At 35.6% G+C, this 14,957-nt stretch overlaps 2 protein-coding genes across 2 annotated transcripts; one reads left to right on the forward strand and one right to left on the reverse strand.

Annotated features, from left to right (window-relative positions):
* Nucleotides 1-2,359: 2,359 nt before the first annotated feature.
* On the reverse strand, nt 2,360-14,283 carry LOC309975662 (bile acid receptor-like; the record flags this gene model as incomplete). Its single annotated transcript, XM_082860855.1, has 10 exons — nt 2,360-2,798; nt 6,779-6,892; nt 7,046-7,171; nt 7,579-7,710; nt 8,574-8,670; nt 8,805-8,909; nt 9,004-9,146; nt 9,820-9,960; nt 11,952-12,314; nt 14,220-14,283. The coding sequence occupies 10 exons, from the start codon at nt 14,281-14,283 to the stop codon at nt 2,554-2,556; spliced, it is 1,530 nt and encodes a 509-aa protein (XP_082716981.1). The 3' UTR covers nt 2,360-2,553.
* Nucleotides 5,619-6,404, forward strand: LOC309975672 (dnaJ homolog subfamily A member 1-like). Its single transcript, XM_082860866.1, has one exon. The coding sequence runs from the start codon at nt 5,634-5,636 to the stop codon at nt 6,366-6,368; it is 735 nt and encodes a 244-aa protein (XP_082716992.1). The 5' UTR covers nt 5,619-5,633; the 3' UTR covers nt 6,369-6,404.
* Nucleotides 14,284-14,957: the final 674 nt, after the last annotated feature.

Here is a 14,957-nt window from a genome sequence, read left to right on the forward strand (position 1 = left end):
CAGGTGCTGTGATAGAATGGAGCTGAGAGTGAAAAATCTATTTCTGTCCTCTAAGAAGAGCTCACAGTCTTAGGGAAGAAACAAGTGCAAACATAATTATAACCCCCTGTAATCATTTAATGGTAGTAATTTTCTAAGGGTTGTTGGGACCCTTAGAAAGGGACAGTGGCCTTTACAGTGGCTTGGGAGTCAGGAGAGAGCTTCACGGATGTGGTACACTTTTGTTACTACTTCCGTAGAAAACAGAAGGGTGAATAGAGCGTTGGCTAGATAGTGAATTCGGGAAGGGGTGTTCCCGGCTGAGGGACGGTAGGCAAAGGCGCTGGAGTCGTGAGAGAGATAAGTCCAAGAGTGACTGAGGGGGCTTCCCTGGTGGCGCAGTGGTTGAGAGTCCGCCTGCCGACCAGTTCGTGCCCCGGTCCGGGAAGATCCCACGTGCCGCGGAGCGGCTGGGCCCATGAGCCATGGCCGCTGAGCCTGCGCATCTGGAGCCTGTGCTCCGCAACGGGAGAGGCCACAACAATGAGAGGCCCGTGTACCGCAAAAAATAAAAATAAATAAAAAGAGTGAGTGGGTCCAGGCAGTGCGGTGTAGGTGTGTGAGGACGCAAATGGGAAAATGATGAGACTGGAGACTTAGCAGATGTGACGGCCTCTCGAAGGCTTTTGGATTTTAGCCTTTATGGATGGGAATCTTGAGGAAGTTTGAGCGGAAAAGGGGGCATGATCAAGTTCAGAAGAAAATTTGTAGTATGAAAAATGGTTTAGATTTATGAGACTGGAGTTAGGGAGACAGTTTTAATAGCCTAGGTGAGTAAGGTATGAGACCTGAGCTATGACAGTGCCAGTAAAGATGAAGAAAATGTGTCAAATGTAAAAGATATTTAGGAAGGAAAATTAATAGGATTTGATGGCTTCTTTAAAGTGAGCAGCAAAAGAGAGAAGTCTAAGATGACTGCCTGGTTTCAGACTTGGGCTACTAGACACAATAAATATTGTGGGTGCTAGGTACCTAGGTTTGAGAAATAAGACAATGAGTTCTGTTTTCAACATACTGACTTTGTTTTCTAACTTTCTCCATGTACTACAATATAATTCATGCTTTTCCAAAGGACTTTAGTAATATTTTTAAGCAACTCGTTTTGTATAAATTTAACCTATAAGACGGAACAGTTTCTGATAAAATTACATTTTGAGCTAGAAAGGATGATCCAGTGTAAGGCTTTCATTTTACATGAAACAGTCTGGATACCCTAAAAAAGATAAAATACTCCCTTCAAGAGATGATACCAAGAATAAATGCACAAGATAATCCCTGGGGGGAATAATTGATACATTTAATTAATATATTTTATAAGTTGAGGGTATAAGTTCAATATTCCAATTTTTTTAAGTTTTACAACAGTGAAATATTCAACTATGGTCTTTTTTCTGTATTGAAAACAAAATGCTATTCCTAGTATTAAATTAACTTAAAAATCACAGTATTTTATTTAATCAGATCCAGTCTTTCAAAACAATTGTGCTTCCATAGAATTTCTCACTTTCATGTATTTCACATGAAAAATTGTTAACATTAATCTTGTTCTTACAAGGATTAAAATATTTGTGGTAAGATTTCAGGTTTTAAGAACTTTATTTTTTCTGCAAAAGGTGTTGGCAAAAATGTCAAAATATTGTCTACCAGAATGAGCATTAAATTGTGCTGAATTTCCCAATGTATGTTAAAATATTTTGTCATTTTAATTTTTTCAGTATCTTGCCATGACAAAATTTTTAATTGGGGCTTATGAAAGATCTCTTTTTTAAAGACATTAAGGGACTTCCCAGGCGGTCCAGTGGTTAAGACTTCACCTTCCAATGCAGGGGGTGCAGGTTTGATCACCGGTCGGGGAGCTAAGATCCCACATGCCTCGGGGCCAAAAAACCAAAAAGAAATAAAACACAAGCAATATTGTAACAATTTGTAACAAACTCAATAAAGACTTTAAAAATGGTCCACATCAAAAAAAAATCTTAAAAAAAAAGACATTAAGGAAAAGTAAGAATTGAACGAAGCTTTGTTCCTCTTTAATAATTTATAAAATGCTATAACAGAAATAAGTTTAAAATATTAGTTCCTTATCCATCAATCTAGCCTTAAAGAGGTTCACAACTGCTTTTATTCTGATTACAACTGTTTCCACTAAATAATCTCTTTTATGTCTTCAAATAATATATATATTTTCATTCAATTTTCTACTAAATGAAAAAAAGGAGAGTTTCTTCAGGTAAGAACTCTATTTAGTACTACTCCTTTCTGAACGAACCACGCAGTAACAATAACCATTGCTTCTTTGGGGACAAATCTTAAAAAGAATACTAGATGTCCCTCTAGTGGTGGTCCTAAATTCCACAAAATTTGATGAGCCCTTGATGATGTCCATTTTATGGCGATATATTCTATTCGTAACAGCAATTCTGTTCATGTTTTTCAAATCAGTATCCTGTGATCATAGCGTAAACAATCTAGATTTAGGAAGTTTAAGACAAACCACAACATTCTAAAATTTCATCAAAGTGAATACAAATTCCATTTCTCAGAGAGTAAACTAGCCAATTTGGAGTCCTTTGTTTTCCAAATGCTAAGTATTTCTGAATAGTTGTGATTCAGTGTTCTCAGTTCAGTGAGCCTCCCTATGAGATGAGCAAAATGCTGTAGGTCTTCTGGATGATAAATTTTTGAATATTTGTACAAAATTTGTAAAACTGGTTCTTGTAAATTTTCCACATGTTGCTTATTTGTAATGCATGGACGATCTGAAAAACATTATCACATATATCTTAATGAATATTGGAAAATGGTAGAAGATAATGAATTAATTTAAAACAATACAGTTTTAAATAATAAAAATTGCAAATATTTACTGAACCTTTAATATATGCCAGATTTTATGCCAGGTAACTTGCTTCTATGCAATGTTTTATTTAATCTTCATAATACCCTATGAAGAGTATTTCTTAATGATCAGACAGCATTCACTCATCCAGTCATTGTGCTGGAGATACAGCAGTGAACAGAGACTAAATTTCCTGCCCTCATTGAGCTTATTTTTTGGGTCTGGGAGGAGTAGGGGAGGAAAGAGACATATACACATTTTTTAAATAAAAATATATGACAACAATAAGCGAGAGTACGGGATAAGAATTGGGGGGGGAGGGGCATTAGCTATTTTTAAAAGGGTAATCAGAGATAAGATGACATTTAGCAGAGATCCAGGATGGTGAAGAGGGAGCCATGAAACCATCTAGGAAAGAGCTTTCCAAGCAGAAGATTTGTCAAGTACAGTAGAAGCTGTGGAAGGAGTCTGCTTGAAATTTACAGGCAACATATGCATCAAAGGCAGTGTGGCTGTGGTGGTGTGAGCAAAAGGAATAGTAATAGACACTGATAGAAAGAACTTTGGCTTTAAACTGTGTAAAATAGAAAGCCATTACAGGGTTATGAGCAGAGGAATGACATAATCTGGCTTATGTTGTCAAAGAATCACTCTGGCTACTGTATAAAGAATAGACCCTAGGGAGGCAAGGGCAAAAACAGGAAAGTGAGTTAGTAGTTTTATTAGGATGGCAGGGACAGAGACAGTAAGAAGTGGTTGAGTTCTGGATCTATTTTGAGGCTATAGCCAACAAGACTTGTTGCATATTTGGTAATGGGCATAAGAGAAAAAGAAGTGAAGGATGACTTCAAGAATTTTGGCTTATACAACTTGAAGTATGGAGATGCCATTTAGTAGAGATGGAGGAAGAATATAGGAGAATCGGGGGCAATCAGGAGTTTACATTCAGACATGTTAAATTTTATATGCCTACTAAACATCCAAATTGAAATCTTGAGTAGGCTATTTAATGGAGCTTAGGGTAGCAGTCCAGGTTGGTATATAATTTGGGAGTTGTCAGCCTCTAGATGGCATTTAAAGCCATGAGATAAGATGAAATTTCAAAGGAAGTGCACATAGGAAAAAAGAGAACTGAGTCCTGGGACATTTTAACATTTATCAGTGTGGGAGATGAGGGGGAATTAACAAAGGAGACAGAAAGAGCAGCAACTGAGGAGGAAAACCAAGAGAGTGAAATGTCCTGGAAATCAAGTGGAAAAAAATCATGTCAAGAAGGAGGGAGTGATCAACTGAAGCCAAATGTTAAGTGTTCTAAGAAAGAGGGAGTGATCTGCTCTGTCAAATGTAGCTCACGGGTCAAGTAAGATGAAGACTAAGAACTGACCACTGTAATCTGCAATGCCAAATTACTGAAGATTTTGATAAGTTATGGTGGAAGGGAAAGGAGGGGACAAAATCTGACTGTACTGGGTTCAGAAGCAAATGAGAAGAGAGAAATGGAGGCAGGAGTATAGACAACTCTTAAATTTTTTTTTTTTTTTTTTTTTTTTTTTTTTTGCTATAATGTAGAACAGAGAAATAGGAGAATAGCTGAAAGGGGATTTGAGGTTAGGGCAGACCCTATAAAACTCTTAGAGGAAAACATAGGCAGAACACTCTATGACATAAATCACAGCAAGATCCTTTTTGACCCACCTCCTAGAGAAATGGAAATAAAAACAAAAATAAACAAATGGGACCTAATGAAACTTCGAAGTTTTGCACAGCAAAGGAAACCATAAACATGATGAAAAGACAACCCTTAGAATGGCAGAAAATATTTGCAAACGAAGCAACTGACAAAGGATTAATCTCAAAAATATACAAGCAGCTCATGCAGCTCAATATCAAAAAAACAAACAACCCAATCCAAAAATGGGCAGAAAACCTAAATAGACCTTTCTCCAAAGAAGATATACAGATTGCCAACAAACACGTGAAAGGATGCTCAACATCATTAATCATTAGAGAAATGCAAATCAAAACTACGGATATCATCTATTAGATGATATCTAACTATTAGATATCATCTCACACCAGTCAGAATGGCCATCATCAAAAAATCTAGAAACAATAAATGCTGGCGAGGGTGTGGAGAAAAGGGAACCCTCTTGCACTGTTGGTGGGAATGTAAATTGATACATGAATGGATAAAGAAGATGTGGCACATATATACAATGGAATATTACTCAGCCATAAAAAGAAATGAAATTGAGCTATTTGTAATGAGGTGGATAGACCTAGAGTCTGTCATACAGAGTAAAGTAAGTCAGAAAGAGAAAAACAAATACTGTATGCTAACACATATATATGGAAACTAAAAAATAAGTGGTTCTGAAGAACCTAGGAGCAGGACAGGAATAAAGACACAGATGTAGAGAACAGACTTGAGGACACAGGGAGGGGGAAGGGTAAGCTGGGACAAAGTGAGAGAGTGGCATGGACATATATACACTACCAAATGTAAAATAAGATAGCTAGTGGGAAGCAGCCGCATAGCACAGGGAGATCAGCTGGGTGCCTTGTGACCTCCTAGAGGGGTGGGATAGGGAGGGTGGGAGGGAGATGCAAGAGGGACGGGATATGGGGATATATGTATATGTATGGTGCAACAAGAAAACTAGCTCTGCAAAAGAATATGATTTGTGACAAATGTGAAGGCCAAGGTGGTAAGAAAGGAGCAGTGGAGTGCTGTCCCAATTGCTGAGGTACTGGAATGCAAATAAGAATTCATCAGATAGGACCTGGAACGGTTCAGCAAATTCAGTCTGTCTGCATGGAGTTCCAGGGCCATGGGGAGCGGATGAGTCCTAAAGATAGATGTAAAAGCTGCAATGGAAGGAAGATAGTTCAAGAGAAGAAAATTCTAGAAGTTCATATTGACAAAGGCATGAAAGATGGCCAGAAGATAACATCCCATGGTGAAGGAGACCAAGAACCAGGACTGGAGCCAGGAGATATTATCATCATTTTAGATCAGAAGAATCATGCTGTTTTTACACGACGAGAAGACCTTTTCATGTGTATGGACATACAGCTGGTTGAGGCATTGTGTGGCTTCCAAAACCCAATATCTACTCTTGACAACCGAACCATAGTCATCACTTCTCATCCAGGTCAGATTGTCAAGCATGGAGATATCAAGTGTGTGCTAAATGAAGGCATGCCAATTTATCGTAGACCATATGAAAAGGGTCGCCTAATCATTGAATTTAAGGTAAACTTTCCTGAGAATGGCTTTCTCTCCCCGGATAAACTCTCTTTGCTGGAAAAACTCCTACCTGAGAGGAAGGAAGTAGAAGAGACTGATGAAATGGACCAGGTAGAACTAGTGGACTTTGATCCAAATCAGGAAAGACGGCGCCATTACAATGGAGACGCATATGAGGATGATGAACATCATCCTCGGGGTGGTGTTCAGTGTCAGACCTCCTATGGGGCCAGTGAATAACACTCACTGCTGGCATTTTATTTGCAGTAGTGATTGAGTGAAAGACTATAATCATAATATGCTCACTACTTGCTATTTTTTGTTTTAATATTCAACTATAGTAGTGTTTTAAAAGTTAAATGAAGAATAAACTCAAATACAAAGAAGAAAAAAAACTTTGTTATAAAGCAGAAACTAACACACCATTGTAAAGCAATTATACTCCAATAAAGATGTTTTTTAAAAAAAAGGCATTTTTTTAAGATGCAAGAAATTACAGCATGTTTGTAAGCTGAAGGGAATGCCCTTATAGAGAAGGCTATTTTGATGAAAATTGGTACATTTGGAATCAATGAGTAATAAAGTAATCACAATCTTCATGATTTCATTGCCAAACTTAATCAAATTTTTACTGCTAAATAGTTTTTTACCTGAAAAAAACACTGTTGTGGCTGCAAGCAGAGCATATTCAGTATTAGTAATGCTAAGCTCACTCATTCTTCTACAGAAGTAATACAGTGTAGTAATAAATTCTTCAGAAATACCTAAAAAGATTAATATCAAATGTATTTTCATCAGAACACAGTGCAGACTCATATTGCCATTATCATATTTTCTCAAAGCAGTACAAGAAAATGAAACATGTCTGACAAATTTTTTCCATCCAATACAATATTTTGTATTATATATAATATTACCAGTCAGCATAGCAGAAGGACAATCTTCATTGCAAAATGTTTCCATAGGATAAATAGCACTTCTATCACCACTTTGATCATGACAATTCAGTGAATGATCTGAATGATCTGATATTTTCATAGTACCTAGTTAAGGGAAAAAATATAAAGTCTGATTTTTTTAAATCTTTATTCAGATAGTAAAGTCAATCTCTCTAACATCTGTTAAACAGGAAACATTCCCAACAAATGGTATCTTTATAATTTTTATTACTGAAACATGAATCTAGAATAATAGTTCACACTTTATATAAACATTATATAGAAGACCCTCCAAAAATGTGTTTTCTATGATACTATATAAGAAGAATGGCTTTCTTTAAGAGAAAAACAAAAGCTAGAACAATGAATTGGAAAACTATAAACCACTATTATGAAGTACTTATTTGTACACCAACTAGTACAATAAAAATATAATAAAAAATAGCTCAATGTTATATAATCTGTTGCTAAATTTCATAGTAACTATTAACATTAAGATTGAGTTAGTTGACCTTTTTTGCTTTCAGAAGTTGATGAAAGATATTCTTTTTGACTGTAAATTTGGGCCACATGAAGGAACATCACTTCAGTTTTTGATCCCTTCTGTAATGCAGTCTGATCCTCATTGGTCAAATTTTCAAATCCTTTACGAAAAGATCACATAATTGTTTGAAATAAATAATGAAAAGATAATTTTCAGGTATAGGATTTAACTTTTTTTTATTTTTGAGGTATGCAGGCCTCTCACTGTTGTGGCCTCTCCCGTTGCGGAGCACAGGCTCCGGACGTGCAGGCTCAGCGGCCATGGCTCCCGGGCCCAGTCGCCCCACGGCATGTGGGATCTTCCTGGACTGGGGCATGAACCTGTGTCCCCTGCATCGGCAGGCAGACTCTTAACCACTGTGCCACCAGGGAAGCCCAGGATTCAACATTTTTATATTATTTACTTATAATACGAATCTTAACTGGTCCCTTAGAATAATTATGATTCCACATGGTACTATTTGGGGGCACTTTCATCAGAACCAGATAATAATAATTTCCTATGGCAAGAGCAAATTAAACATAGTTGGTTTAGCCTTGAAGAATTTATTTTCACAGAGAGTTACCTGTGCACGTAACTAGATAGCTAAGTTTTGACCAACAGTGGCTTCACCTTTTTTTTTTTTTTTTGGTATGGTACAGGGAATTTTGTTTCATGTTTTATCTAAAAAACAAAAACAATTTATTTCCCAAAATAAAAATAAAATAAAACATACAATCAATCATAGTTTGTCTTAACTCTAAGTCTTTGAAGTCACTTGAATAATATTTTAAAATATTTATATTTTCATCCAACTGATTGATTAAAGCAAACAAAGTAAACATGTTTTTAAATTTAGAAGCAGTTTTGGTAGAAAAATAGAGGGTTTTGTTTTCTTAAAATGCCACCTTCCTTTAAAACAAGGAACTTTTTTAAAATTACATATTAAATTACTTTAATTTTTTCCAAAGATAAAGTGATTACCTGGGAGTCTCTTGGTGAAATCCATTAACCTCTGTATATGTAGGACAACTGTCTCTGAGAGTAGCAAGATCAGTTCAGGATTTGCATATCCCTGCAGCTAAGCAACAAAAAGAAATAAGATTAATAATTTTTTTCTTTCAAATAACTTTAAATTTTAAACTTTTCTGATTATGCTGTTATTTTCTAACATAATTAATTACAAATTATTTCTTGCTAGTAATGAACACATACAAATCTTTCTGTTTCTTCTAATGGAATTGTATATTTTTGATGAGCGGCCACAATGTTGTTAATGAGCTGATGTTCCTCTTGAGTTAGTTCCATGCTCTCCTGAATCTGTAAGAAAATATAGGGGGAAAACTATAATGCATACCTATTAAATAAGACATCATCATTAAAGAAACAAGAAATTTTTTAAGGAGAGCCTTGCCACTTTTCCAGATCTAGTGGTAGGTGACACAAGCTTGTTGTTTACCCCTTCCTCTTCCACTTTGATTTTAGAGTAAAAATTATTCTTCTGCTTAAAGTTCTTTCGAAGTCTCTTTGATCTGCATTGGATTTCTGTGAGCAAACCTGTGATATTACAAAATTCACATAAAATATTTTTGGTACAACAAATAACATTATAGGATTTGATGAAAATTGTCTTACATTGTACACATATGTGATCATGAACTTGCCTTTTCACAAAAAACCTTTCTTTTTTGGTAAGCATGTACAACAGCAGTTAAATTTACTACATTACTTACTTCTTTTCCTTCCACAACTTCCTGTCTACTTAAAACTTCACAGTCATCCTAGACTTAAATTAAAAATTAATTTTGCATCTCCAAATTATAAATTTAGACCTTTTTATGTTAGAGAAATTTCCACATTAATTATATCTTGGAAGCAACAGAATGTTAATTGGTACATTGAAGGGAAACCACTAATTTAAAATTGTGCTTTTTGTAGTTGAATTATATAACTTTAGGTTAAGTAATATAAAAATACAAGGATTTCCAATTAAGAAGAAAATATGATTATTACCAAAGTTAGAGCAATATAGTATAGAACAGATTTTATGGAAATAATTACCTAGATTGGTAACTGGCTATCCTAATTTAGCAGTTGCTGGAGAAATAGCTTAAATCCAGACAAATATGTTATGTTCAAATATGTTCAAAATAACTTGAAGAACGTAAGTTCCTAGTAAGGTAAGAAAAACTAAAATCCCCCTTAAAAAAAAAACCACAATGGCACTTACATTCTTCCAACATTCCTACTGCCTTACACTTTTTTAGTCTGCACTCTTGACATTTTCTACGCATGTACATGTCCATTTCACAGTGACCACCATTCTTGCAACTATATACTGCATTTTTGGTGATGCTACGTCGAAAAAACCCTAATAACAAGGAGAGTTTTTAAAATTTTACTATTAGGTATTTTTAGTTACTTGTTTTTAACCTTCATAGTAAAAGTAATCAAGTTAACTAAATTATTTCAATAAAATGTTTTTTCCCTCAGTAAGAAGGTTTGGTTTAATATACATTTATCTAGATAATTGTTTTAATCCTCTCCTATTTGATATATCTTATTCCATGGTTGTTCCTGTCAATAATCTATCTGGAAATTAAACTAAATAACCCCAACACATTAAAACAACTCTCTGTTTTCTATGGTTATAATATACCATCTAAAAGCATTTTTAAAGTATATTTTACAGAATATCAAGATTCCATGACACATCTCTCAAGGTTCCCTAGAAGGAATATGTGCTCATGTAAAATAAAACTATAAGGAAACCTCTCTTTTTCTCGCCCCACATTTCTACCTCAACTCATAAAGGAAGAGATAATTCTTGCAAACTTACTCCTCTGTCCTTCCTTTTTAGCACTTCCCCAGATGAGAACATATTGCTAATTTATTTAGTCCAAGACGTTGAATGGGCCGTTTTGTGTGTGTGTGTGTGTGTGTGTGTGTGTGTGCATGCTGGGGAGAGGTGTGGAGATTCTACATTTTCCTAAATCCATGCATAGCAGTCTCTTCCCATTTCCTGTTTCATTTCCCATTCCTGTGCAACAATCCCTGCTATCTTCCTCTTATTCCATTCCAAGCAGTGAAGTTGATAAAGTTAGTCAATACCCCAATTAGAAGCCTGCCATACTCTTTCTGTAGACACGCTTGAGAGTGGGAGTTTCATGACTTAGATTCAGCAAAGGGAATAGAAAGCTCAGCTTAGGTTTCAGAACTATGCCTCGTTCTTCAACTTAGTTTTAACAGCAAGGCCCTGCATTTTAAGAGTGAGCAAATACTGGCCCAGCTATTCTACTCATAAAGCTGGTACCTCCTTTCCCTTAGTCTTCGTTCGGCTATTCTTTGTGTGGGGTGAGTGTGAGATTCTGACAATAAGACTTCACCTTGAACTTCTAGACACGTTTACCTAGTCCTGTATTGATCTAATCATTTCCAGGTTCTGCCCCAATATTTCATTTGTGAATTTAAAAAATGCAGAAGTGTTTCAAAACCTCAAAACTTCATCAAGGACTATTTTACTCCTTACTCCATGCCAATATCAATGATGATCTTCAGTGGTAGACCTCCCATTGGTTTTCAAAAAAGCATTCCTGGGACTTCCCTGGTGGTCCAGTGGTAAAGAATCTGCCTTCCAATGCAGGGGATGCGGGTTCGATCCCTGGTTGGGAACTAAGATCCCACATGCCGCGGGGCAACTAAGCCCACCTGCCCCAACCAGAGAGGCCGCGTGCCTCAAACTCCAGGGTCCACGTGCTCTGGAGCCCAAGCACCACAACTAGAGAGAGAAAACCTGCACACCACAACTAGAGAGAAGCCCATGCACCACAACAAATAGCCCACGCAACACACCAAAGTCCTGCATGCCGCAGTGGAGATCCCACGTGCCACAACTAAGACCCCACACAGCCAAAAATTTAAAAATAAAATAAAATAAATAAATATTTTTTAAAAAGCATTTCCAACAAATAGATAGAATCGTAGAAGTCATTTAATTGAAATTTCTTCCTAATTCACGAATTATACTAGCCATATGAGATGTAATAGTTAACATTCAGACCTTTTTAAAAGACATTTTTTATTCCAATGTCAAATTCACCTAGGAACATGCAAAGTTTCTGCCACAAAAATATTTTGAATTTTATAAATATAAAAGTTCTCATCAAAATTAAAAAGAAAATGAAATCAAAACTTCCTTAAATTCCGTTTTCACATCTTTGATCCCACAGATTGATCACTTTAAACATATCAGTGGCTCTCCTTGATTTTATGTTTCACATTTTAAAGAGAGTACTCCTACATGCTTAAAATTTCATGACTCTTCAGTGAACACTAGGATTAAAGTTTTAACTTTATCCTTACCTTTGCAACCTTCACAAGTAAGTGCATTGTAATGATATCCTGATGCTTTATCACCACAAACTACACAGAGTTCTTCCTGTCCCTTAATACGAATGGAAGAATGAGTTATTCTGGACCTTTTTATTCCAGGGTAACCATCTTCAGCATCGTGGGCAACCACGTAAGTGGATTTATTTAATTCACAGGAAAGAAGTCCATACTCTCCACCACTGAACTGTGGGTCCAAGCTACAAGTGTTGAAATGACTTTGTAAAGATTGGGACCGTAGAGCTGGAGGAAACTGGACAGTAGAATACTGGCAATAAGGTGATTCTTGAAAATCAATGTCGTACAGCTGATAATTGATTTGTTCTGGCAAAATATCTAGTTTTTTAACGCACACACACACACAAAAAAAAATGGTGAAAGTCAAGTTATTTTTCAAATTTCAAAGAGTTTTACACTCAAAGAACAGAGTTAATTCAACATGTCCAATACATCCCAGGGACTTGCTGTCCAGCATGAGAGGCAGACAGTAAACTGAATTACAATGCATGATAAATGCTGCCACCCCAGAAGTATGCAGAGGTTGCTCAGGAGCTGGGAGAAAGGGTTGTTAATGGCTTACATACCAATGCAGTCTATTTCCTTAAGTAGAAATGAGTATTTCCCGGAGTTTGAAATGAAAGCTTTTCCCCAGCTTCTGTATTTTCTTTGTTGTGAATAAAATTGTTTTCAGTGCAATCAGATCAGTAAAGAGATGAATTAATAAATTATCCCACCCCCCCTACCAAAAAAATCAAACTAAAATACAATTATACCAGTTATCTGGTTATTTCAAGCAAAAAATAAATTCTTTAAACTCCCCATTTAATATACCTTAACACTCTCCTTTGCCATTTGTAGACCTGATTTAAATTACTAGTTTCTTTTCTGTTTTATTGTCTAGCAATTCAATTATCTGGTGATAAACTTACCTACCCCGGAGGGTGACTGTAAGAATGAAATAAAATGTGAAATGCAAAAGCATGTATAAAATACAAAATGATACTTAATGGGTATCTTTATTGTTATTATCAGAAGCTACCAAACACCAACTTACTTTCTGTTTTCAGGAGGATTACTGAAATCAATCCAGAAAATTGGCTCCAAAGAGACCCAGGAATACTTAGTTCCTCTATGTTTGTATCTAGTAATATTTGTACTTTTCCTGGTGCTGAATCACAATATGATTAGACTTACTCTTACCCTCAAAATTCTACCCCCAAGATTGGTAAACAGTATAATTTCTATTAATTCACATAAATTATTTGCAATCTGATAGCATCCAATCCAATGCAAAGTGTTGAATAAATACCAATAACAGCCTGATATAAGAAGAAAAGTTATCAGTAAAAACAATGTAACTTTCATTTAAAGAAGAGGGCCCTTCATGGCTGAGTATCAAAAGACTGCAGAATACTGGCTGATGTTCCATTGGCATGGAAATCAGAGTTCAAAGTATAATATAAAAGAAAACTGCATTTAAAATTCAATTCATATTATAATCTTGGTCTTTTTGGAGAAAAATCCTACTGTCTCTTGCACTCTGTTTTCTATTTCTTTCCCTTTGATAAAAATCTTATATTAAGATTAAAGTTTCAGGAACATTGAATAACTACTCTGAACTACATTTTCTAAATTGCATGTGAACTAGCTTCAGCTAACCCCTAAAAATAACTTATAATTTGCATGCTAATTCTATTTTTAAAAATTGAATACAATTTTAGACTACTGTGCTTTTTCTTCTTTACATTTGATTCTGGCTTACAGCATTTTGGTATTTCTGATTTTTGAAAGTAATTATATTCTCTGGTAGGGAGTAATTGAAAGTCTTTGGTTCATTTGTTAATTTCTTTAAAAAAAAAACCCTCTAGGGACTTCCCTGGTGGCAGTGGTTAAGAATCCGCCTGCCAGTGCAGGGCACATGGGTTCGAGCCCTGGTCCGGGAAGACCCCACATGCCGCGGAGCAACTAAGCCCGTGTGCCACAACTACTGAGCCTGCACGCCTAGAGCCCGTGATCTGCAACAAAGAGAAGCCACCGTAATGAGAAGCCTGTGCACCGCAATGAAGAGTAGCCCCCGCTCGCCGCAACTAGAGAAAGCCGGCGCGCAGTAATGAAGACCCAAAGCAGCCAACAATAAATAATAAATAAATAAATATTTTTTTAAAAAACCCTCTAATTAACCATAATTCCCGCCAAAAAAAAGTTTTATTAACTATTATACTGTAGTTTTTTATTACACACCGTAGTACTGCACTGGTTCAGCAAGACAATACCCATCAGATGCAATGACGTAAGTATTAGCCATTCTCTGGTCCAATTTTCACTTCTTCATTAGTAGATGCTAAAATAGAACCTGAAGGAAACAAAAATTTTGTAGACTTTTTGAAAGTATGATTATCAAATCAGTATGATTTTATAAAAGTATAATACTGTTTTTGAAAAATAAAGAATTTAGCAGACTTTATACAAGACATTTATATTTACACTTTAACTGGAAGAATATTGATTTTTCATATCTCTACATACCAGATTATTTAATTCAGACAACATCTTATTGCTCAGTTCTTTAATATAACTTAAATCTTGGTAATAATCATTATGGCTCTTGAAAGGGTACCAAGCTTTGGAGTTAGACTTGCATTTACCACTTATTTATGGGTCATTTTTACACCTCCCTGAACCTTAGTTTCCTCATTTGTAGAAGCGAAAGAATGAAACACACCTAGCCAAGTTATGGGAGAGTTTAATTAATGTGTTTAAAATCCAGCACAGTTCTTGACTTAATAACCGAGTCGTATAATTATTATTCTAATAGTTGCGCTAGATCTCAGTGTTCTAAATTTAGGTGAATTAGGAAGAAAAATTACACTTTTTCATGAAGGAAATTAAAGAGTAGGAAAAGAATGGCTTTCATAGCACTTTATTTAATCTTCTAAGTTCTTTGTAAATATTTTTCATAGCACTGTGATATGCTAAGCA

This window comes from Leucopleurus acutus, assembly GCF_964270905.1.
Source record: "Leucopleurus acutus genome assembly, chromosome: 2".
Lineage (NCBI taxonomy): Eukaryota > Metazoa > Chordata > Mammalia > Artiodactyla > Delphinidae > Leucopleurus > Leucopleurus acutus.

Coding starts and splice junctions, on each gene's coding strand:
- LOC309975672 (XM_082860866.1), top strand. CDS start 5,634: ATGCAAATAAGAATTCATCAGATAGGACCTGGAACGGTTCAGCAAATT.